Source organism: Pteropus medius, unplaced genomic scaffold, assembly GCF_902729225.1.
Source record: "Pteropus medius unplaced genomic scaffold, Ma_sr-lr_union100, whole genome shotgun sequence".
Taxonomy (NCBI): Eukaryota; Metazoa; Chordata; class Mammalia; order Chiroptera; family Pteropodidae; genus Pteropus; species Pteropus medius.
Window position 1 is genome coordinate 16,784,022 of NW_024349802.1, and position 24,304 is coordinate 16,808,325.

The 24,304-nt window shown below is 40.4% G+C and overlaps 1 protein-coding gene across 3 annotated transcripts in view; it reads right to left on the minus strand.

The window, feature by feature from the left end:
• The window catches only part of HTR4 (5-hydroxytryptamine receptor 4), a 111,397-nt gene that overhangs the window by 19,584 nt on the left and 67,509 nt on the right, over positions 1–24,304 (minus strand). The window contains exons 4-7 of one of the 3 annotated variants that reach the window (XM_039836488.1): positions 23,113–23,313; positions 8,635–8,788; positions 7,679–7,720; positions 4,443–5,011 (exon numbers count right to left, since the gene is read on the minus strand). In XM_039836488.1, the coding sequence (XP_039692422.1) occupies positions 4,443–5,011; positions 7,679–7,720; positions 8,635–8,788; positions 23,113–23,313 (966 nt within the window). Of the gene's footprint in view, positions 1–4,179; positions 5,012–7,678; positions 7,721–8,634; positions 8,789–23,112; positions 23,314–24,304 lie in introns of those variants that run through there. The other 2 variants (XM_039836489.1, XM_039836490.1) reach the window with 2 other exon arrangements.

The following is a 24,304-nucleotide window of genomic DNA, read 5'->3' on the forward strand; positions in this document are numbered from 1 at the left end:
TTTATGTTTTTTCTAAGCTCCCAGATGATTCTAATGCGAGTGACCATACTTTGAAAGAAAAAATGATCAAGACAAATAAAGGCTACAAATAAAGGGATGTGATTATGTTCTTCAAACCTTCAACAGTAACATATGGAGAGTAATGAAAAAAACTGGGATATTTAGATTGTAAAAGAAAAGCCTCAGAAGGGACACAGAGCTAAACTGTACAGAAAGGGTGATACCAATAAAAAAAAAAAGACGTAGCTGGATTTATCTTGCTCATGGCAGAATTAGGGCCAGTAGGTAGAAGTCAAAGCGATGAAAACTTCAACTCAATATAAGGGAGACTTTTCAACTCTAGAGCTGCCCAACCATTGAGAAGTCTCATTAAGTAGTAAGATTCTCTCATTGCAGGAATTGAAGTAGATGTTGGATGGTTATCAGTGATATTGAGGAAACTGTTGATGACAAGTGATCAGCCACTGTTAAACCTGTGCACAACTCCAGTGATACATACTATACCCCCTTATTTGCTATGTGTCTCTTTCCTCATTAGGCTCTGAGATCAGTAAGACACCAAAGCTTATTCATCTTTACGTCTACTACCTCATACACCGTGCCTGACACGTTAGATAGATGCTCTGCACAAGGTAACTGTAAATCAAAGCTCAGAACCTAATAAATCAGATTCCAGAATCTGCAAACCTGGACTTCTGATGAGTTTCTTATAACTTCAAAATGAAATGTGGGTTTTACAGCAGTCTCATCTGGGTTCACAGTGAATCCCTATACCCCTGCTTTTTCCTTTCTGGAAAGTTTTAAAGTTTCCTTCAATAAATGTCTTACACTTTTCTCCTACATTTTTAAAGTAACTTTAGTTATTGCTTCTGTGGACAGTAGCTTTTTTCTTAATTCTCATTCTAATTGGTTATTTTTAGGATATAGGAGTCTAGCAGCTAATGTGTGAACTTCCTTGTGAAATAGCTTAGTTTTTAGTTTATAGAGGATTTTCCTAATAGATGATCATATTGTTCATAAACAGTGGCAGATTTACTCTTTTCCTCCAATTTTCATGCCTCATATTTCTTTTTTTTCAGTCATTTGGATTTTGCATGTGCAATGCTGAACAGAAGTGACAAGGCATCCTTGTCTTATTCCTGACTTGAGCAGAAAAGTAGCCAGTGTTTTCTCATAGTTATTTCTTCCTTTCTCCTCCATTATGTTTGGTGTGAGTTTTCTAGAGTGGGAAAAGTTGCTCCTATAAGACTAAGAGAGATATTGGTGGATGAAGAAAACAGCAAAAGAATCAGGTTAAGGGTGTGAAAGGAGAGAGAAGCTGGCTCTAAATTCACTAAGAATCAGTTCACGCACATGATGAACCTGTTAGAATCCACTGTCCACATATTGGCATTATGCTTCTTTCTAATATACGTATGTATAAATATTAAAACTGCCTCCAAAAAAACATTTATATGACAATAATTCATGTCTGGAAACTATTTTTAAAAGGTTATGTAACCTATATATCTAGACGAACTATTCATCAGCCAACCAAATGATATTTTCACTTTTACTTTGATTGTGGGCTGGGTATCCCAAAGAAGACACTGATCCAACAGAAACAACCATTCACAGCTGCATTTCTCTACTACTATGCACGTTAGTTAGTACAATCTGAGTGATCAAAGCCCTCTAAGAATGTCTTGCAAAAGCATATTTTACATCATTGGCTACCCATCTGCTTGCTTAATGACAAAATGTTAGATAAGTCCAAGGGCCATAGGATACAACCAAGCATGAGAGTGTATTATTCTAAACCACTGAGGCCAGACTGGTCTGTTTTTAATTCAACCTGGAAAAGTGAAATTCCATTCTCTCAAAAAAACTTTAAGAGAAAAAGGCCCCACAATTTCAGAGTGTTGTCATGACCTGGCTCTCCCCAGTGTGATTCTTGGGTTGCAGACTAAGTCCTCTATACTTTTTAGAGTCTCAGGAAATAATTTTTTAAAAAATCAAATAATTTTCAATTTTCAGTGTCTTAATCTTTCATTAATCTGAAGATAATAGTGAAGATATTTCATCAGCAAAAAATGTATTGATCATTTGAATATCCACTGTTTTGCAGACAGTATGCAAGGAAGCATATGATGCATGAATAAAAGCAAGCCATAGTTTCTGCCCTTAAGAAATTTGGTGTTATAGGTGTTAAATAAGGACTTCTACAGTCTCGAGCAGCACAAATGCCAAGAAAAATAGAGGCTAGGAGTAGGAGCAGCAGGACAAAAGCTTTTTTTACTATTGATTGTTTAGGCTTATATTTCTTGAATTCATCTAAATTTGTGGATATGCTGCTTGTGGGATTTTTAGGAAAAACGTAAATTTTTCTTAAGTTGTGCTGTTATTATAATTGATCTGCACAATTAATTGTATGACTTGTTAATTTATTCATCAAGAAGCTAAGTTCCTACTATCCATCAGCCAATAGATTGGCTACTGGGATGTAGCAGTGGCTAAAACAGGCAGGATTCTTCTCCTGGCCAGGCCTACACTCTAGTGGATTCGGGTTTCAAATAGTCTTAACTTCTCTGGATAGGCTGCCCCCACTCTTATAAGAGTCCTCACCCCCATGGAAAAGTACCTCAAACCAACTTCCTGCACTTTTCATGACCTCATGAAGAAATGCAAGAAAATATATCTGTAAGTCACCTCTTGACTACTATCTCTGCTTTGCAATCACACTGCAGATTTCCAGAAACAGCAGGGTTTGTAAAACAGTACAGTATTAGCAAAACAAGGTTCCTTGGACTGCCCTAGAAACCTCTCAAATTCTTTCTTTGACTGTTCCTAGGGGAAAAGGTCACCCAGATCTAAACAATTGAGTTAGCACATGCACTGCTGGAGCAAACGCTCTAAGTTGTCAACAGTCTATACTCAGGCAACTGCTAGCTTAAATAGCTAAAAACTATCTGGCACCCACACAGAAGTTCTTGTATACACACTTTAATGTTGGATCCTTTCTATGACACTTGCTAAGACATAATAATTAAAAATGTCAGCCTATAGGGGTATCCTTGGAGGCCCTTCCACTAGCTGGAATTTCAACACCATACTAGGCTTTAGCAAAAGTCTGCCCACACTGGTAACAGCAAATTGAATCCATGCTTCTGAGCAGTCCCTGAGGCGAAGTGTTTCTACTTTACAGCAATTCCTATTTTCTTCCACATGCAAATGAAAATTCCCCAATTCTCAGCTGCCAGAATAGCTGAATACTGTCATCGTCAGAAAAATCAAATGCTTGTTTCAAAGAAGGAGCTGCTCTTCAGAAATTCCTGTGCATCTCAGAGCAAAGGAAAAAAATGTCGGTGACAGTTCATCTTTGCTACAGGATGAATGTACTTATTGCCCATGGCTTTTCACAGCTGAGAACTCTAGACCAGGGCTGCCAGAAAATTCTCAAGGTTTGGAAAGAAGAATCATGACTAGTCACTGAACATTCAACACCAAAGTCACTCTCACCTCCATCAACCTATGTGACGTTGGGTAAACCGCTTGACCTTCCCACGTTCTTTCATATTTCATCTCTGCCTGGAATGGCTTCCTTGAGTTATTCTCCAAGTCTCAAATTCTTGTAAAATGCTGTTCTGTGAAGCCCTCCCTGATTTCCTTAAGCCAAATCAGCTTGTTTCATACTCATATCCCCATTCTAGATCGTCCATACCTCCAATATATCATTTATCACATGGCATTACTATCGCATATTTGTCATTCTACTTATTTCAGTTTATCATATTATTTTATGGCCATCTTAGAGTATTAGGCAGTATGCTATCACTCCTACTCCTACTAATGTTAATAACATTATTAGTAGTATTATGAGTGTTTACTATGTCAGATTTTATATAAACACATCATCTCTGATTGTTACAAGAGCCCTATGAGATGGATATTAGCATTCTCATCATTTTTCTATAATTGAAGAAAGTAAAACCAAGAGAGATTATACAAATGGTTAGTAGTGATGCCAAGAGTCAAAATAAAGTCTATTTTACCTTAAAGCTCAAAAATAGTAGATGATATTTACTAAGTGCTTACTAGATGTCAGGCTCCGTACCATGTGCTCTACATACATTAGCTAATTTGATGCTCACAGAAACCCTGTGATGTAGATATGGTAATTATGATCTCATTTTTTTAAAAAATGAGAATAGGGTTCAGAATGGTTAAATGACTTGCCCAAGGTCACAGAATTGTGGAGACTGGATTTCAATGTCAGTCAGTCTCCCCAAAGCCCGAGTCCTTACCCACTACTCTCTATTCCATGACCAGATGGTAGATTTTCTTTAATCTTTGCAATCACCGCAGAGGTTTTTAAGAGTATCCCCTATGGAAACAGAAAACTGGAGAGTTACTCAGTTTTCTGAGTCATGCCAATAAAATCTATCAAAGCCCTAGGCACTCACCTTAACACATGTGTGGATCCATTAATGGTTGTGGTTGAACAGGGGACAGTCTGGCCCAAAATGGAAGGTCTTCGGTAGCGTTCATCATCACAGCAGAGGATGATGAGGAAGGCACGTCTAAAAGACTTATTCAAGAAGGCGTAGAGGAAGGGGTTCAATCCAGAATTGATATAGCCAAGCCAGAGGAAAGCGGTCCACACCTGCCCAGGGACAGTGTAATCTATGAATGGATCCACAATATTGGTGACAAAAAACGGAGCCCAGCAGAGGCAGAAGCAACCCATGATGACACACAGGGTTTTGGCTGCTTTGGTCTCTGTCCTCATGCGATGAGTGCTATGCTGGTCTGCTGGCTGGGGTCTGACCTCCGCGGGGGCTCCTGCCCGTTGTAACATCTGAATCTGGTGGGCATGCTCCTTAGCTGTGACATAGATGCGATAATAGGCCAGCACCATGAGGAGAAATGGGATGTAGAAGGCCACCACAGAACAGGTGATGGCGTAGGGCTTGTTGACCATGAAGACACAGTACGTAGAGTTAGAATTCTGGTGGAACTTCCTTTTTTCTATCTGAGAGTTGGAGGGAGAGAGGAAATGAGGAAGGGAGAGAGAAAGGGGAGAAAAATATGAAGAAGAAAAAGTAGGAGAGGAATGAGGAAAATAATAAGAAAAGAAGAAGGATAAAAAAGAAAAATAGAAATGGAAAGGTAGAAAGAAAGGGAGGGGATGGGGAAAGAAAAGGAAGAAAGAATAAAAGAAAAGCATAAAGGAAAAATGAAAGAAAGAAGGTTTATCAGTAGAGCTTTACTATTTTTTTATAAACCTACAGCACCTAGAACCTTGCTGGTAGAAAAGGAATATGATCTGATCATATCCTAGGACTCAGAGGGCTCATCTGTCCACAAGAGGCCGAAGTCCCAAGCAGAATAGAGATACAAGAAGGACAAAATCACTCTACCCAACCAGGTGTGGAGTTCTGCATCTCCTGCCTTCCCTGTCTGCTTCTATACAACAGATCTAGTAGCAAAAGGCTTCGAACTGTGGCTTGTTTTCTTCGAGACTGTTTCGGCCATTCAAATATCCCAGCATTTCCCATAGAATTAGTTTATCATTTCTCTACAATGCTGACTTCTCACTCACAAACATGCTAATCCTTTATCATTATGAAGTCTTTTATAATTTATTTCAGTAATGTTTTATTTTTTTTATGTGTATGAATGTCTGGCACACCATTTATTAGATTTACTCCTAAGTATTTTTAAAGACTTTTTATTCTATTACAAATGGTACCATGTTAAAATTCTTAATCCTAATTGTTTGTTGCTAGTATGTAGAACTCTGAAATTTTTTCATTTATTGGCTATGTATTCAGCAACTTTGTTAAATCAGTTACTAATATTTCATCTCTAGGTTCTTTGGAATTTTCTTTATGAATACTCATGTGATCTGCAAATAATGACGATTTCATTTCTTCCTTTCCAATCTTAATAACATTTTTTCTAGCATTATTGAACTTGATAAGTCCTCCAGTATAATTTTGAATAAAAGTGTTAATAGTGAACACCATTATTACTTTCCCACTTTTAGCAGGCAAGTTTTCAATATTTTACTATTAAGTCTGATCCTCATAAGGTTTTTATCATCGCTTTCTATTTAATTAAGAAAGTTCTCTTCTCTTCTTAGTTTGATGAGAATTTTTTAAAATCATAAATGAATATTGAATTTTGTCGATACATTTTTGGCAGTAATAAAGATTATCATGTGGGTTTTCCCTTCTTTCTTGTATTAAAACAGCGAACTACACATTGATTGCATTATATTCCTCACTCATACTGGATATTGTGAGGCACTAGATCCTTTTTAAGGACTGAAAGACTTTTCTCCCAACTAGAAACCCTGCATACTGACAGCTCTTAGTTATCAGCCTTCTCTAGAAACAGCCCTTGGCCGAAGAGAGCTAAGTAATGAAATGATACTTCCCTTCCTGAGGCTTTTTGATCCAGTGCGAATATACACATGAATAAAGATATGAATAAAAAATATATATGATACACACATATGTCATACAATTCCTCATTTATATAGTATCTTTTAATTTAGTATCGTTTTATAGTATAAGGTTATAGTATATCTTCCTATTGAATTGACATTTTATCATTATGAAATATCTCTCTTTATCTCAAGTAATATTACTGGCCTTAAACTTATTTTATCACTGATAATAGTACAGCTACACCAGCTTTCTTTTGATTAGCATTTGCATATTACATTTTTCTATTATTTTATTTTTAACCTTTCTGTCACCTTATATTTCATGGGCCTCTCTTACAAGCAGCATAATCATATATTGACTAATTGATGAAAATATTGTGACCAGAGACTTGGAAGAACCTCACCCTGTATTTCTCCTAGGAGCAAAGATTTCATATTTGCTAATTCGATGTTTGCGCAACTTTACAGAATCTAATTACTCCAAATAACAAGAATCAACTGTATGTGTACTGTGAACATGTGGGTTGTGCTAGCTTCTCACTAGGCAGATTCAATGTGCAAGTGAGTAGAAAAATATGAAATGCAATCAAACATCATGGAGCAAATACTAGGCGTGTTGATAGTTAGCAGATGCCTTATCCCCTAGTTCCACAAAGTAAATAGGAGATGGATGTCTCTATCTCACTCTCAAAAATGGACAAAAATTCCTTAGGTTATTCCTCTTGGGAATTCTCCATCAGAAAGTAAGAGCGCTGTGTCTTTATTAAAAGTTCTGATGCTTCCAAAGATTTTCTCCATTAAAGTGTAAATTTAGCACACACAGTAAGAGCACGGACTCTGGAGCCCAGTAAGCCTGGGCTTAGATAGAGTCACCACCGCTCCCTACCAGTGTGACTTTAGCTTATAACTCAACCTTTATGATCCTCAGTTTCCTGAGGACAATAATAGGATCTACTTCATAGCCTTGTTGTGAGACCTGAGTAAGGGTCACAGGAATAATGATTAAGTTAACATGGAGCTCAGCACACAATTAGTGTTCCACATTTGTTGGCCATAATTATTATTATTCTATTGATTGTTGGAAGTTTAAATCTCATTTCCCCCAAGAATGATTAAACTGAAGTTTGAAAGGATGGGATTCAAGGAAATATCCGTACAGTCCCTTTTTTCCGGATCCCCTTTTACTTCACTCCTTTGTCCCCAGCAACGCTTTCAGAAACCCCAGGAACTCTCGTGCTGACATACCACATGCAAATCCTGGCCCAGCCTTGGTTGGGATATCCTTACCTGGACAAAGAACAAGGCACGATTAGGGGCTAGGAATGGGGTGGAGAGAAGAAGGGGCAGCTCCTACTCTAAATGGTTCTGTTGGGCCGGAGCTCACTCTCAGACTCTCCTCTCCATTTCCCTTCCTACCTCAATGTGATCCCGGGATCAACTTTAAAGTGACCACCTGACAACTTCCTTAGGGGATATATATTGGAATATATATTCCTGCTAATGAATACAGACCAGAGCTTTTGATCTTCATTATACATTTGGTATGTCAGAGCTGGACGACTCTTAAAGATCATCAAGACGGGGTTGGTCAATGCCTGGCACATGTGCCACATGCTCTTTTTCTCCACCCAGGACCACTATTCTCCACTGAGGACCAATGAATCTTCTCATCGCAGCCCTTTAGGAAGTGGGTCAATGAGAGGGTCGGGTTCAGGGTTCATCCCTCAACTCCTGGCCCAGGGCTCTCTTCATTCTCCAAAAGCCTCCACTCACATGACATGTTTTCTGTGGGTCACTGAAAGCCTCACAGATTCTCAGCATGAAATAGGATGAAAGCCTCTTGGGGGACATCACTGACCTCAGGCTCTGGAGTCTGAATGCTAAGCTTTGAACACCTATTCTGCTATTTACTAGGCATATTACCGGGCATATTAGTTTACCTTTTTGAGCCTGACTTTTCTCATCTGGATGAAATAAGCAAAGGATGTGATCAGGATTATAGGTATTCAGCATCCTTTCTGTCAGACAGTAAGCACTGAAAAGTGCTAGCTGAGTTTCGTGTTGTTATTGTGACTCAGACCACTATCAGATTCTGTCTTAGACTAACCACCTAAACCTGATACTGTTTATTTAGAATCCCAAGCACACCAAGTTTATTTAGAATCCCAGTAACCAGTGGGGTCTGCATGGGGTCTACTCACCAAATCAACTATGCCAATGTTATTCCAGCCTTGCATTATAGGGAGAAAAGAGATAAACATGGGGATAACCCAGCAGCCTCCCAGCATTAATGCGATTCGCAGAGGGGTCATCTTGTTCCTATACACCAAAGGCTGGCAGCAGATGGCATAGTACCTGGAGAGAGAGAATAGGAGGGTGGGAGCCATGGGAGAGGAGGAATGAGAGGGAGAAGGAGAGGAGAATAATGAACGAGAGAGAACGGGGAGAAGGAGTTAGGAGAAGAAGGGAGATAAGAAAGGGAAATATTGGGAGAGAAAAAAAATGGAAGGGGAAATAGAGAATAAAAATAAGGAAGGAAGAGAAGAGAAAATAATGGGGGACAGAGAGGGAGGAGAAGAGGAAGAGAAGTGAGAAAAGAACAGAGGAAAGACGAAAGCAATTATTTAATAAAGTGTGTTATCGGCCAATAAGTTTCTTCGACTATAAATATAAACCTTAGATCACATCTGAGAATCACTGCCTGGAGTCAGCCCCACATCCCTTTTCTTCTCCCAGTGCCTGAGGCACTCGACACATACCCAAGGGACTGCTCTGTCCCAGGCACACTTCCGTCACTACCCTTATGCCTGGGCATTTTAGGAGCTTCTGTCCAGTCAGTCCCTTGGGCCTCGGTGTCTAAGCATCTGTGGTCCTCTTTGATAACAGCGTGAGGTGACCCAGGTTTGGCCCAACATCTGAGCTCTGACAACTGTATCTCAGATTTGTTCCCATTCTCTTGATCACCTGCCTAGACTAAATGTTCCTTAAATCGTGGTCCACCCTGTTCCTCTGCCTCAGACTCACCTGAGGAGGCCTACTTAAAATGCAGGTTTCCTAGGATCTCCTGAATCAGAGCCTGTTGAGGAGAGGCCTAAAATTTGCATTTGGACAAGTGGAAGTCATCACTGCTGCTTACTAAGTATGCCTACTTCCTCCTTCTGGGCGCAGGCACTTCCTGACCTCCTTGTGGTTTGGTAGGGACAAGTGACTGGTCTGGTCAATGAGTCTTGAAAAGAATTGACATGTGTTACTTCTGGGCTGGATGATTTCATTGTTTCCCTGATGCCGACAATGTAAAATTTCAAATATTTCCTGTTTTGTCATTTCCTACTTACTGGTAGAGACCACTTCATCCCCATTTATCAGGATCTGTTCTTCCTGATGAGACTCACTGTTCATCCCTTTTTGAGTCCATGTTCTGCCAAAGGTACTGGCTTTCTTCTAACCTCCAAATAGAGATGCAACCTGCCCCATTCAATGTCCAAGTCTCTAACCTGCAGACTGCTCCTCGCATGTGATTCCAGCCTTGGAGATGACCACTTTCATGCCCAGGCAGTTCATGGAATTTGACAACAGGCGAAATACCACAGTAGGTCTATCAGCTATTTGTCTTTGGAAGAAACTAAAGGCTAAATGGAAAAAGACAGCCTGGAAGCTAATTCTATTCTTTAAGATTTTATACCATTTAATGATGAGCCACCTCCTTATACCCCTCATTTTATGTAATTCGCTTTGTTAATTTTCCCCACCTCTTCTTTTCTTTTCTTAATTCAAAGCATAACTAATATAACAATGGCTACATTTTTTGAGGAGGTGGTGGTGGGATGGATTGGGAGAGGGTGGAATGAGAAGGAGAGCCCAGGGTTGGAGCAGGAGAAGCGGGTGCTTCGGGAGATTATACTTTTCCTTCTAAGGCATCAAGGAGCATCTGGAACACGATGCGGGAAACACCAGGCCACAGAATGGAAGAGGAGATTATTCAGGAACTCATTTTTTCTATCTATGAAACTGACATGGTAGTCAAATCTAACTGAAGACAACTCTGTAATGGGAAGAATCACAATTAGCTGGAATCCCCTCCATGCTCTTGACTTAGAAGAAGGGCAAGTTATATCAGAGTGGCGAATTTTTCTGAATTGTTATACTAATAATCATGAGAGGTTTATTAAGTTGATGAATTAAGTATGTGAAAATATAGCCTTCCCTCCGCCCTAAATTTTGCTCCCTTCCTCATTTCCTGCTGGAGGGCCTCGATTAGACATTTGGTTTGTCCATTTAGCATCCTTCTTCCTTTCTCTTGGTAACAGCATCCCAAATCTTTAGGGAATTATCTCTTGCCTATTGTTGTAGTGGTGCTGGGAAAAGCAAATGATGGGACTCTGACATTCCCAGCCAAGGAGTCACCTTGGCTTTCTCCTGGGATTCGGAACATTATGCAGAGTGACATAAAGATGGGAAAGTCAGCAGAGGTCTCTCTATCCCCGCGGCAGCTTCCTGTTCCTTAGATCTTTGCGAAGCCATGCTCTTGCTCCTTTAGTTCCATATTCTTTAGCTCTTCTTTCAATTTAATAAACCATCTCATATATTTCCAATAAATCCCTTTTTTGTTTAAGTTGCTATTTTGGATTGAAAAGGGATGTTAAAATCTTCACCCTCAGTACCTTAGCATGTGACCTTAGTTGGAAATAGGGTCTTTATTGAGGTGATCAAATTAAAATGAGGCCATTAGAGTGGGCCTTCATTCGATATGACTGATGTCCTCATAAAAAGGGAAATTTGGACACAGAGACGGATATGCACAGAGAGAAGGTGCCCATGTGAAGACAGAAGATTAGAATAATGCATCTACAGGCTGAGGAACACCAAAGATGGCCAGAAAACAACGTGAAGCTAAGAAGAGGCAAAGAAGTACACCCACTTGATTTTATGGGTTCAGAACTTTTACCAAGGCTCTGGTACCCTAAATAAGCCACCTCGTATCCTTCTAATACCTCTCCTCATATCTTTACAATCTTTGCTTTCTAGCAAAGAATCTAAAAACGTTAAAATCCCTTTGAAGGCTGTATTCAAGAATCTAAATTAATTAGTGGGGGAAAAAATCACTAAATAAAATGATTAATACAACTTAAGTTCTAGTCCTAACCGATTAATGGAGCTTCCTTAAAATTCTAACTTTTGACTATAAATCAAAGACCAGGTAGAAATCTGATAACTTGATTTTTCTCCATCATGGTTGCTTTTTAAGTCCTATATTTGGATTACATTACCCCACTAATAATAAAAGTAGTTATCCTACCATGAACTGCCGCCAAAACACATGCACATTACCAGTAGACAAAAGTAACTAGTTAACTCTTCAAGTCTCTGGACGTCAGGCAAAGCACCCTGGCTGAGTTAGTAATAATAGCTACCACTCATTTATCTACCAGGGACTCTGCCTGTACTATCTCATTTAGTCCTCACAACTACTTTTGAGTCGGAAACTATAAATGTACCCATTTCACAGGTGAGGAAGCAGAAACACAGAAGTGCCAGGATTTGTCCAAAGTCCCGTGATGGCAAGAACTGGCTCTAGCCCAGATGGCCTAACTTAGGGGCCAGGATACTAAGCTCATTTTATTACTTTACACTGCTTCCTGCCCCAAATCCCCAAAGGATTATTCTAATTCTTTACAAGCCACTTTAGAAACAATAAAAACAAACACACACTGAATCTCAGGATCCCGAAATCTCCAAATCCCCTGGACAATGAAGTGTGTCCAAGTCGGCACTAAGGGAGGCACTAAGGCCTCGGACGTCCCCGTGTCTTACCGCAGCACATGCCCAGCAAACGGAAAGCTGTCCTGACGTTGAAAACACTTCCTCCAAAATTGATTCTCTTTAAGTTCCAGTTTTACCCTCTGGCTTCATTTAAAATTTCTATCGCTAATTCTTTTTCTGCATAATTGTCCTACAAACATCCAAACAGAGCTTTTTACATCTTTCTGAAATCTCACTTTCTGCAGATAAAAACATTCCCAGTTGTATTCATCTAAGGTTGATTTTACTTGCCAAGGGACATTGGGGAATGGAGGGAGACTTTTTTGTCGTCGCAAGTAGAAAAGGTGATAGAATTGGCATCCAGTGGGAAGAGTTGGTCAAGGATTCTGCTTAATGTCTGACAATGTGCAAAACAGTCCCCCCACCCCTATCAAAGAATATCTAGCCTACAATGTCAGTAGTGCCAGGGTTGAGAAACCCTGGTTTAAGGGAGGTGATTTTCACCAATAACTGGGGTGACCTCTTAAGAGTGGCCGCTGTAAGGAGAGCACGTGCATCCTGTAGAGACCAGAGAAGACGACTGCATCCCTTTCCACCCCGCCTGCCATAACTTAATACAGACTGGGGGACGCCCAGAAGTACAAGACACCTGTACTCCCTCTGAGAGCTACGATCTAGGGTTGGAAGTAAGAAGTCCTCTTGTGATTTATACATTCCAGAGATGTTTGCCATGTTCACCACTGAATCCCCCCCAAGGCCTAGAACAATGCTAGATATAGAGTGCACGCTCACATAATGGGTTGAATAATAATAAACCCTTAATCACGACCAATTTTTAAAAATTACATTACGAGGTGGGACCAAGTTGTTGGGATGTGTCATATCGAGTAGAGGGATGGAGAGGCTTTCTCCAATAGATGGACTTTAAGTTGGACTTTAGAGACTGGGTAAGGATGATGGAGGAGCAAGTGCAATACAGGTGCTATAAAGAGCATGGACAAAGGCTCAGAGACAGAAATAGTAGATCTATATATATATCTGCAAGGTTCCCATTCTTCTTTAACTGGAAACTTTTACAAAGTAGTTAAATTAATATTCAAAAGGCGAGTGAGGTTCCAGATATGCAGGATTAAAGAAGATGTACAAAGTCATTTCTATGCAAAACATTTCAAAGTATTGCTTATAAAACTTCATTAAAATCCCCTCTGGTAGATCAGCCACCAGCTTCCCCAACCACAGCCATGTGTAAATGTGTGATCAAATTGCTTTTAAGTGTCTCTGGGGACACAATTTACTTTGACAACTCTTAGAAGACAGTTGTTTATTTTAAGCTCCATGCTAATTTCTCCCCTACTCTTCCTGCAATTACGGAAAATTCTTCCTCCTCACTTCCTACCCTCCCGTCCACAGGGAAAGCAAAGAAGCAAAGAGAACAAGTTGGGATCCTAGACTCTGAGAATTAGAGGGGATTTTAGCAGTCAACTTTATGTCTTCACATGTGGGTATCAACTCTCTCTCCTTAACCATCTCTTAGCTCTGTAGTCTTAGGATCAGTTACTTCACCTCTCCAAGACTCAATTTCTTCATCTGTAAAGTGTGGGGTCATTATGCCTACCTCATTGATTAGCTGTGAAAGCTGATGAAAAAATGCGTGGCACATAAAGCTTAATAAATAGCAGTTATTATTTACCCCCACTCCCTCTCATCATATATGTGTGTGTGTGTGTGTGTGTGTGTGTGTGTGTGTGTGCATACACACATATACATATACAGTTGTTTCATACATATTATAAACAGATTCAAATACATTTTGGAACCAGGGGCTCTAAATTATTTAATAAATAAAATAGAAGTCACTTGATTCAACATCTCTCCTAGTAGTTGATTGTAAGACACAGAAAAGTATTGAGTTTGTCTATAAGAGAGACTGAAAGCATTGAAACCATATTGGCTGCCTGTAATGGACTTGATTTTGTGTCATATCCTCTCAAGGATTTAATCCAGGCCCAGCCCTCCTACCTGAGATGGCTGAAGATGGCATCCTGGATGATCATTGAGACCAAATCTCTAATCAAGATAAACTAAAGAAAGAATGCCACCCACAGAAGAGAAGAGGTGAAGTAGCAGCTGGCTGCTAAGACCCAAGTATTGAAATGGAATCAGGAAAACAGAAACCTTTTACCACAGATTAATTTTTTTCACATATTCATAAAGCACAAGCAAATGGTCTTTAAAATTCAGTACTAAAGGGATAAAGAGCTCCAATGAATTAGTAAACTTATGAGTTACAAGGAGCATTTTGCTTTTAGCAAGAAAATATGTAGGTTCTAGGCAGGAATCTTTCATGGATTGTCCTTCTGACTGGACAAATCAGGTGGTGTCTTTGTGTCTCTGTTTTCTACTGTGTAAAAAGGGGAACAATTACACCTGAGTTTTTGTAAGAGGTTGTAGTTCCCCAATTAAATACCATCAAAGAACTTTGGCCAAGTCCAAATTCCTGAGGCACAGTATTGTGAGACCTAATAATAATAATACATTGTATTTGTAGATGTTATGTGACAACAGACAAATACTACAGGGGAGTAAACAAGTGATACACAGTCAGAGGTAATTATGGGGTTCACTGGCTGGATAGCAGTCCTCCCTCCAGGAGGTGATCTAGTCATGTATTATGGCAGAGTTCTGGGAAAGAGACTTATCTTTCTGTTCCTAGCAGCTGGTTTTATTATATTTCAGTTCTGCTTTCCCTTTGAGGAGGTGGAGAAGAGGGAAAAGCAGCAGTGACTTCAAGGAAAAAACTAAAGGCCTTTCCCTTTGGTTCCCAAGGGGTTTGGCAAGCTGCCAGTCCCTTGGAGGATCAAGGAGGAAGACCCCAGTAGGGACATTCACTAGGAGCCAGGGACAGGAAGGTGGGCTGAGAATGCAGCTAGAACAGAGGTAGAATTTCAGGTTTCAGAAGAAAAATGATAGCAGTGGGGGGACAAGGAGTGACTCCTTTCTGGGAGAGATCTGGAGGCTATCAGATGGAGTCTTTGCAGGAATCATAATCCCATATGCAATCTGCAGATTTAATGTTTATTATGTTCCTCTCTGTTAAATACTCTTCTATACCTTATGATAAGAGTATCAGCTGTCTAGGAAGACATCCTCCTGAGTTATTATAGACTAAAGGAAAAAGAATAATCTGCCAAAAATGTCATCTGAAAACATCTTGGCAGGGCTTGCTGGTCACACGCAAAGGCTGCCAAGGTATATTTTATGACATGTATAAATTGATCAGTGCGCCAGCAGACTCTGGATGGTTGTCCCATTGACCTTCTAGACTCAGCTCAAGCATCACATCCTCTAGAAAATTCTTTCTGGCCTCCAAAGGCACAGAGAGAGACTCTTTTTCTGTCAGAGATATGAATTGGCTCCCCATCTCATCCCTGGTATTTTACAGTACCTTGTATATATCTGTGATACAGTATTTCTCTAACTGCATTGTAATTGTTACTTTCTTCTCTACTGTTATAAGTACTCCTATTCCTACTACACATATCGCCCATTTATTGAGGACACTATGTGTCAGAAAGTATATTCTATGTTATATCTAATTCCTATAGCAACTCTGCAAGGCAGCTGTCATCCACATTTTCAATATGCAAAAACTGAGTCTCAGGGAATTTGATCTACTTGCCCAGCATCATACAGCCAGGATATGGTAGAATTGGGACTTAAACTTGCACGTGCCAAAGACCATGTCTTCATAATGCTGGTAAATGGGCAAGACTAGCAAAAGCAACGCTTTCTGGGAAGAGGAAAGAGAATATGCTGCAAGCTTTGTGAGATGAGGACACATAGAAAAAAAGACATATTTAAAGATAAATCTGACAGATAATAACTAAGAAGCTACTGCAAAATCCAGAAATAGGATGGAGAGAAAGGGATAAAGAATTTAAAGATGGATTTGAAAGATATTTACGAAAATATAGCTATGATTTGTCATCCAGTTGGTCATGTAGATAAGTAAAAGATGACCTCAAAGAATTACATTTAAATGACTAGAAGATAACCAATAGATGCACCTTTGATGTAAAAAGTTGAAAAGGGTATTAATTTATGATAGGAATTTCCACTTTGAGCACCTTGGGTTTCAGAAAACGGAAAGATGCTTAAGGCAAGATGTTGAACAAGATGTTCAACAGAGCCCAGAAGACCCCAGAGCCCAGCAGGGGACAAGATTGCAGGGGACACCAGAGCAGAGGTGCAGGTGAAGCTACAGGATGAGTGAGGTCTCCGGAGGAGAGAGGGGTGATACCCAGGGCTAGAAGGCTGAGGGTCTAACCTTGAAAGACACTCAACTATGTAGCCAGAAGAAAAAACAAAACTATCAGTGTCTGGGAAGGCACTCAAAACAGCCACTAGGAATTTGCATTTGGAAAGGCAAACAATAATGGAATAATAATTGTGGTTAGCATTTACTGAATGCTTGCTAGGTGCCACGTACTGGTTTATGTTCTTTGCATACACTCAGCAATTTACTCTTCACAAATTCCAAATGGAATATACTACTATTAACACAGTTTTACAGATGAAAAGAAAATGAGTCCAGAAAATTTAAGTAATCAGATCACACACCTGATAAAAGGTCAAGTCAGGATTGAATCCAGTCGGTCTAGTACTAGAACCCCAGGCCTCATTCTTACCTACTCGTTATATGGAGACTTCTAAAAGGGCAGAAAAACTAACACCGAAGTCATTAAATAACCACAGGTCACATCTCAAAGCTTTCCACCTCAGAGCATGCACTGAGCAGCTACTATGGGCCTGTAAGGAGAACACAGGAATAGATTGAGAGACAAAGGCTATATCTCAAGGAACTGACAGTCTAGGATGAGACAGGCAAATGAATCAATTATTAAAATGAGTAATCACTGTTATGCTTATATTTGACGTTCTATGGGGGCTGAGAGAAAGAAACAAATCTCCTTTGGGAATGAAGCCCCAGCAGTCATTGCAGGTGAGACACCTTATCCGAGTATCGAAGAAAGGTGGATATTCATCAGGAGAAAAAAAAAGAAACTCAAGACACAGGTAGCAACATGGAGTTAGAGGAAATACATCATACTCAGGAAATGATGACAGATCACTCATGGGCGGGAGCCGAGACTGAGGACACATTGGGAATAGCACTGAAAGACAAACTAAGGATTTAGCCTATAGTTAATGTGTCACTACGAAAGCCTTTGTGGCTTGGTACGTGCTGTTTTCGGGAACTTAACTCCCCACACCTCGCTCTCTTCCTCTTCACCTACTGACGTCTACATCATCCACAGATCCCGGCTTCGGTATCATCTCTCCTGAGAGCTGGCCCTGCGCTGGAAGGCATGCGCTCCGGCAGTTCATTTGACTTTTCTGTATTCTATTTCAATGACCCCCAATTTATTATAAATACCTATTTGGTATCTGTATTCCCCACTAGAATAAAATCTCTGTGATTCGGAGCTTTTTCTGATTGTTCACCACTGCACTTCCAGTGCTCTGCTCAGCTCCTGGCAATTAGTAAGCCCTCAATAAATATTTGATGAAATGAATATAAAAATAAGAGTCCGTATCCTCTAGATTGAAATTCAACTTGACAAATATCACTATTATGTACAAAGCATGAATCTGCCCTCAAAGAGTATGTGAGAAGGGGAAATTGATAATATGCTTTTCTTAGAGAAATGCATTTCAGTCTTATTGAGAAGGAAAATGTAATTCTGCGACAGACGTTCACAATAACAGACACTTTTCATTTCTACATTAAAAAACTGAGTTGTGCTCTAGGGAGAGCATTAAGAAATGCAGACACACTTATCTCCAGCACAGGATGAAATATGTGGCATTTAAGTCAGAATTGTATGTTTTACAAGTAAACCCGTTTTCATAGAAAATCTGTGACTGAGAAACCATTGGAGAATTTCTGCAGTTAAAATACATCAAGTTCCTGGGCTGCCGAAAGGAAAGATGACAATCCAGTTGGACATATCAAAGAGAAAATCTTGCAATGCCACAGGAGAATGCTATCCTCAATGCAATGAAATAGATTTTTAAAAGAGAAATGCTTTTGATGCAAAATATAGAACAAAGTATGGCATGACCGAAGAAAGTGGATCAGAATGGTTAAGTCTGAAGAACATGGCATATGAAGCCAGACGAAGAATCTAGTGATGTTTGGACTAATATAAGTAAAACTTGGGGATGACGTACTTTTCTCTTATTGTGGAGGCTTCATAGTAGTCTGTTGTTCTTGTCTGTCTCATAACCCTCTTTCCAGCAGGAACTGCCATTGTCTCATGCCATATGGGCTGGTAAAGCTGACAGTCATGGTGCCTCATCTCTGCCCAGCAACCGGATGTGTTATCCCCACACCCCAAAGATTGGGCAAGGGGAGAGTATTTGACTCAAGCAAAGCCAACCAAAGTTCTCCCATGAGAAACAGCATTTAGGTTTCTCTTCCTGTGGACTCAGAGTTAAGGATGGTTAAGATTCATGTTGCCTCTGGCTATTTTTCTGAACCCAGCCTGAGGATGAATCCAACAAGAAGACGACATAGGAACAAAGAAGAACAGATAGAAAGATAGAAAGAGACAGAGAAGACAGACACAGAGACAGGAAGACAAGCAGAAAGAAAGGAAAGAGAGAGAGGGAGAGGGAGAGGGAGAGGGAGGGAGGGAAGGAGACAGAGACAGAGGGGGAGAACTAGACTAGATGACATTATTCAAACCCTGGAGAGAGCCATGTCTGAAGCCAGACTTTTCAGCTAATTGAAACAATCAATTTATTTTCTGCCATGTGCTCTTTAAAAAGTCCTTACTAATATATCATCTGATAAGCAAACTGGTAAGAACACCACAATCAAGTAATTCATTGAGATATATATTCAGGGAAAGTCCTCTCCAAAGGCTTATTTAAAACAAATCCATTTGGGTAAACTAAAAATACATTCACACAACGAGTCTGCTGACTGCGTATGAAATAATTCTAATTTACTATTTACAGTGGTTACCTCTAGGGTATATAGCCACGGAGGTGGTAAGAAATGATGATATTTTCTACAATGCTCAGGTATTACTGTTATGGTTTTTTGGTTTGTTTTGTTTTTCTTTAAAAAGCCGTGATGATTAGAAAAGAGAATGTAGAAACAGATCTAACACAAGGTTGTGAAGATGGATGTTAGGGTCTATGGGAGGGAGAACCTGCTGACAGGATATGGCGAGGGCTCCGCTCCCTGAGGGTGAGAATCTAGGTCATTCTGTGAGGAAGCAGAGAGAACACACTGGTCAGAACACACGTCAAAGGGAACTCCTAACACAAAAGTCACAATGTTCTCAGTCAGTTGAGGAATGTGCTGTCTCAGGAGCCCTTTCAGCTAAAAAGTTATGGATACGCTTGCATTTGAGAAGTATTAACTTCTAGCAAAGAAAACACTGACGTCTAAGACACATATTTCAGAAATTAGCAAAAGTAAAGGCTCCCAGTCCAACCATTTTTAATGGCTGCATTATATTCCACTTTTAAAACCAGTACTCTATTGCAGATACTTGACTGATTTTCCTTCACCACAGAATCTTCGCCTTAAAATAATCAGCTGTACTTCATGCTTTAATGCAGTTTTTGACCTCTCACGACCCATACTATGTGATGCATGTATTTTAATTATGCTTTGGAAATTACTTTTAATGAGGTGAATAAGCTTTTGTTAATAGGATACAATTCTCAAATCATCAGGAAGCACAGTGGATGGAGAATGGTAGTTGGGGAAATGTGTTTCATAATATTTTGCTTTGATCCAGGGGTCCAACATCTGGGTAGAATTAGGAATCACAGTGAGCATTCTTGCCTGAGAGCCACCACCCCTTATCTGTCATCCCTGCAGACTCACAGCAGCTCTAAAAAGGAGGACAAGACATCTCGCCAGGAGTTACATGGTGAGCAATGACATCGCACCTCACTGAGATGCTCACTCTGTGCTTTGCCCCAGCCCTACTGTTACAGGAGGGACATGGCAAAAACAGAAGCTAGATGATCAATAAAATCATATTCTTTGGGGCTAAAATATTGCCCTGTAATGTCCAGAGTGGACCTTCCAGCCCAGTGAGAATATCACTCTTGGGACGGGGAATGCTAAAGACAAATGGCAAGTTTCTCCAGGCTCTCAATTAAACCATTTGGCTTCGTTTTACTTACGGTATTGGAGTTTTTTGATGGCTACTATTATTATAGGAGAAAATGGAATTATTGGCAGCACTGCTCAAAAGAGAATGTACTGAACACTCCACCTGTTCAATAGTGTTTATCAAATACTGAAATCAGTATTTATGAAATTGCTGGTTAATTATCAATCTCTCCATTAAAAGGTAAGAACCTTGTTCTTATTCATATGCTTGTGCTTTCTCTCATTGGGGGAGATAGAGACAGTTAAGAAAAAATTAAGAAGACTTAATTGTGGTTTTAATCATAATTGCACTAAGTTCTCAAAATAGAAGATGGGTTTGATGAGCTCAGAGAGGGCTTCTGCAAGGAAATGGGGATTGAGCTAAAATCTGAAAGACACACAGGAGAGGAGGGGGCAAAGGAACTCTTTAGGCAACAGGAGGGGCCAAGGGCCTGAGGTGGCTGAGCACAGAGCACTGGAAAGGGAGAAGGAAAACCAAGACAGCTGCAGTCCAGAGAGTAAGGCTGGCAAAGGGCGCGGGGTGAGGCTGAGACAGAGACAGGAAACAACGGCACAAAACCCTACAGGCCAAGGAGTCTGGTCTTGATCCTCAGTGAAATGAATAACCATTGAAAGGAATTAAACAAAGGAACCACAGGATCAGAGTTTTTAAAAGATGGCTATGAGCTCTTGTTAGTGGCGAGCGAATTGAAGGGAAATAAAATAGATGTGGAGAGACCAATTAGGAGGGTGCTGCAGTGACTTATGCAAGAGATGATATCAGTTTGGACTAGGATGATAGAGACAGAAAGAAACAGACTGGGATTTGTTTAGGAAGGAAAAATCAATAGGACTTATTTAAATGTAGAGGATAAGGAAAGACCACGCAAGAATACCTGGTTTCTAGATGATGCAGGTGCTGGAGCTATTCACTGAGAAAGGGGTCCGAGTTTGGTAAGAAAGATCAGGAGTTGCATGGATAATTACGAGAAACTGCCATTAACATCCACTAACAGGGATTGCTATGCCAGCTGGGCCCATGCTATGCCTTGAATGGATTACTAACTTACTCCTAGCTGCAATCCTAGAAAGCAGGTGTTATTGTCCCCATTTTGAGATGAGAAAACTGAGACTCAGAAAGGCTTGGTGAACTCATCATCAATCTCAGAGCTAAAAATTTGATAGATCTGAGATTTGAACTGAAATCTCTTCAGTTTTAAAGCAGATGATTCTTAAGGACCAGCCCATGCCACTTCATGGCGACTCTGAGAAAAGTTTATGATTTCAAAAGAACTTGACTGTTAATCTGGAGCTCTGAAGCCAAACCCTCCTAGGAAACCTTCAGTGCCTCTCTCAGAGCCGCTCAGAGCTGCCCAGAGTAAACACTCCACGTCGAAAGAGAGTCTGTACTTCCCTCCACTCTTCCCTCCCTACCAAGATCATTTTCTTCCCCTTTGGCCCAAACCTCAAGTTTCCCTCCAGTTTCCCCGACCCTCAGCTCTGCCTTCTCCAAGTTCCTACAATACTTTCAGTCTCACCACTCGTTTGGGCGATGATCACATGCAGGCTACCCTCTAGGATTTTCATGTATTTTCTATTTTCTTACCTTTTATTTTTTTTCTGATGTGAACTTTCAGACAGTACGCACTGTCTTTGAAAGTCTTTCATGTACTGAAGTCAGATTGTTATAAACAAGCTAATAAACACAAATTTCAAACTATGACACACTGTGGGTCTGGCCACCAATCAACAGTTCAGTTTTACCAATGTCATTAACTCTAGCTATACAGTGGAGTCTCATTATACATGCATTCAACTTAAGCATATTCAATTACATGTTCTTGGCAGAGCGAGAGCGAGTGAGAAGCAGAGTGAGCGAGTGCACCATTTATATTGAGTGGGCCATTATGCCTGCCATTCCAATCAATGAGCACATGTCCCATGGGATAGCAGACGAATCTGCTGTTCCCTCAGCTGGTTCCAGTCCCTAAGAACATTCCCCAGTATGAGTAACTCTCTGGGAAGACTCTGATTTTAGTGTTTAAAGACACATATTTTAGATATGCCACAATCTCTAATTTTAGTCAACTACTTTGCCTATTTCTCAATTAAAGAAACAGTGACTTATCCCGAAAACAGAGAGAAAAATGGGTCTATTGGACTACTCAGGAGACAGTAACAGATTTGGTCATTCTGATAACGTGATTTGCACACCACATTTTCTTTTGAGAACTAACCCCTAAGACATGGCTATAGTCATGGCTGCATATGTTCGTGTAATCATCTGACTTTTAAGTTGCATTATTTCTTTACTATTAAGTACAAATGAGCAAGAATTAGGAAAATGAAAAGTTGTGATCAACTAATAAAGCCAAATCTCTAACAAATGAGGCAAAAATGGAAATCTCTAGACATCCTGAAATCAAATGTGAGGGGAAAGGATAAAATTATGCAACAGGGATGAGTCCAAAAACTAAATAATTATTGGAGATTTTACAATCCCCCAGTAGTTTTAATTCTCTAAAACAGAGTCTCCACAGTCAAAGGCACATACCTAAATATGCACATAAAATTATGATACAGACACATTTTCTGGAGAAGGCTATGTTCAAACATAGAACACTACCTCTCTCAACCAACCCTGCTATCTACTGGGCAGGTGTGCTGACCCTTGCCACTCAGTTTGCGTCGTTGCCTCCAGCACAGAGCTCCGCGATGCACACTTCTTTGTCCTTACCTATCTAGAGAAATGCAGCACAGGTGAAAAATTGATGCCGTCGTCAGTAGGACGTCTAGCGATGTACGGACCAGGCAAAACATCTCCCCGTAAACCCAGATGTCTTGAACCAATTCAATGGCACCAAAGGGCATCACAAGCACGGAAACCAGCAGATCCGCAAAGGCAAGAGAGACAATGAAATAGTTGGTTTTTATTTTCCTGTGAGTGAAAAAGCATAAGGGACAAGGCAGAGGGAGGTTAGGGAGAAAGGAGCAAGAGAGAAAAGAAGAGGAAAAGAAAAAAAGCAAAGAAAGAAGGAAAGAAGGGAGGGAGGAAGACAAGTCAAACACGAAACATATTCTGTGAGGTTCAGTTTGCCCTTCTGCGACCTGGCTGGAAAGACCCTGCATGGCCCAGACGCGTCTGAATTCTCCAGACCCTTCCTGTGCCAAAAGCCTCCTCCTCCTCTCCCCTCTGGCCACGCTGGCCTGATTTGAGTCCCCCAGGCATGAAGCCCCTCCTGAGAGCCTTCACGCAGGGTGCTCTCTCTCCCTACTGTTGGTCCTTCGGGCCTCTGTTTGGTCATTCTCGGGGAACCCTGCTAAGGTGCCCCCCTCACAAACGGTGTCAAATTCCACTGGTTTCCACACTTAGGCTGACAACCGCGTGCCTCACTTTTGTGACACATATCAGACATGTGCTTTTATATGCTGTTGCGTCATCACTGGATTAGCGCATATCTTGATTAAGAGGAAGGCAGTAGATGACACAGGACTATGTCTTGTACCCCCTTTTATAGCCTGGCGGCTCTTTATTCAGGCTGAGTACTAGACTCACTCAGTGAATTTTCATAATATTGATGCCCAGGTCCACCCCAGATCAATTATTTCAGGGACTTTGGGTGATTAACACATGTATCTATCACACACTTACCACCCGACCCACCCCCCACCACCAGGGTTGCCAGACAAAATACAGGACACTCAGTTAAATTTGAATTTCAGATTAACAGTGAATAATTAGTATAAGTATGTTCCAAATATTGCATGGGACATACTTATACCACACATTAGCAATTTTATGAAAGGTCTTCAGGTGATCTTAGTTGCAGCCATGGTTCAGACTGATGACGTGCAAAGAGCAGACACTCAGGTTTAAATCCTAGATTGGTCACTCCTTCCCTGAACTGATGGATAAAGTCAGAAAGTTG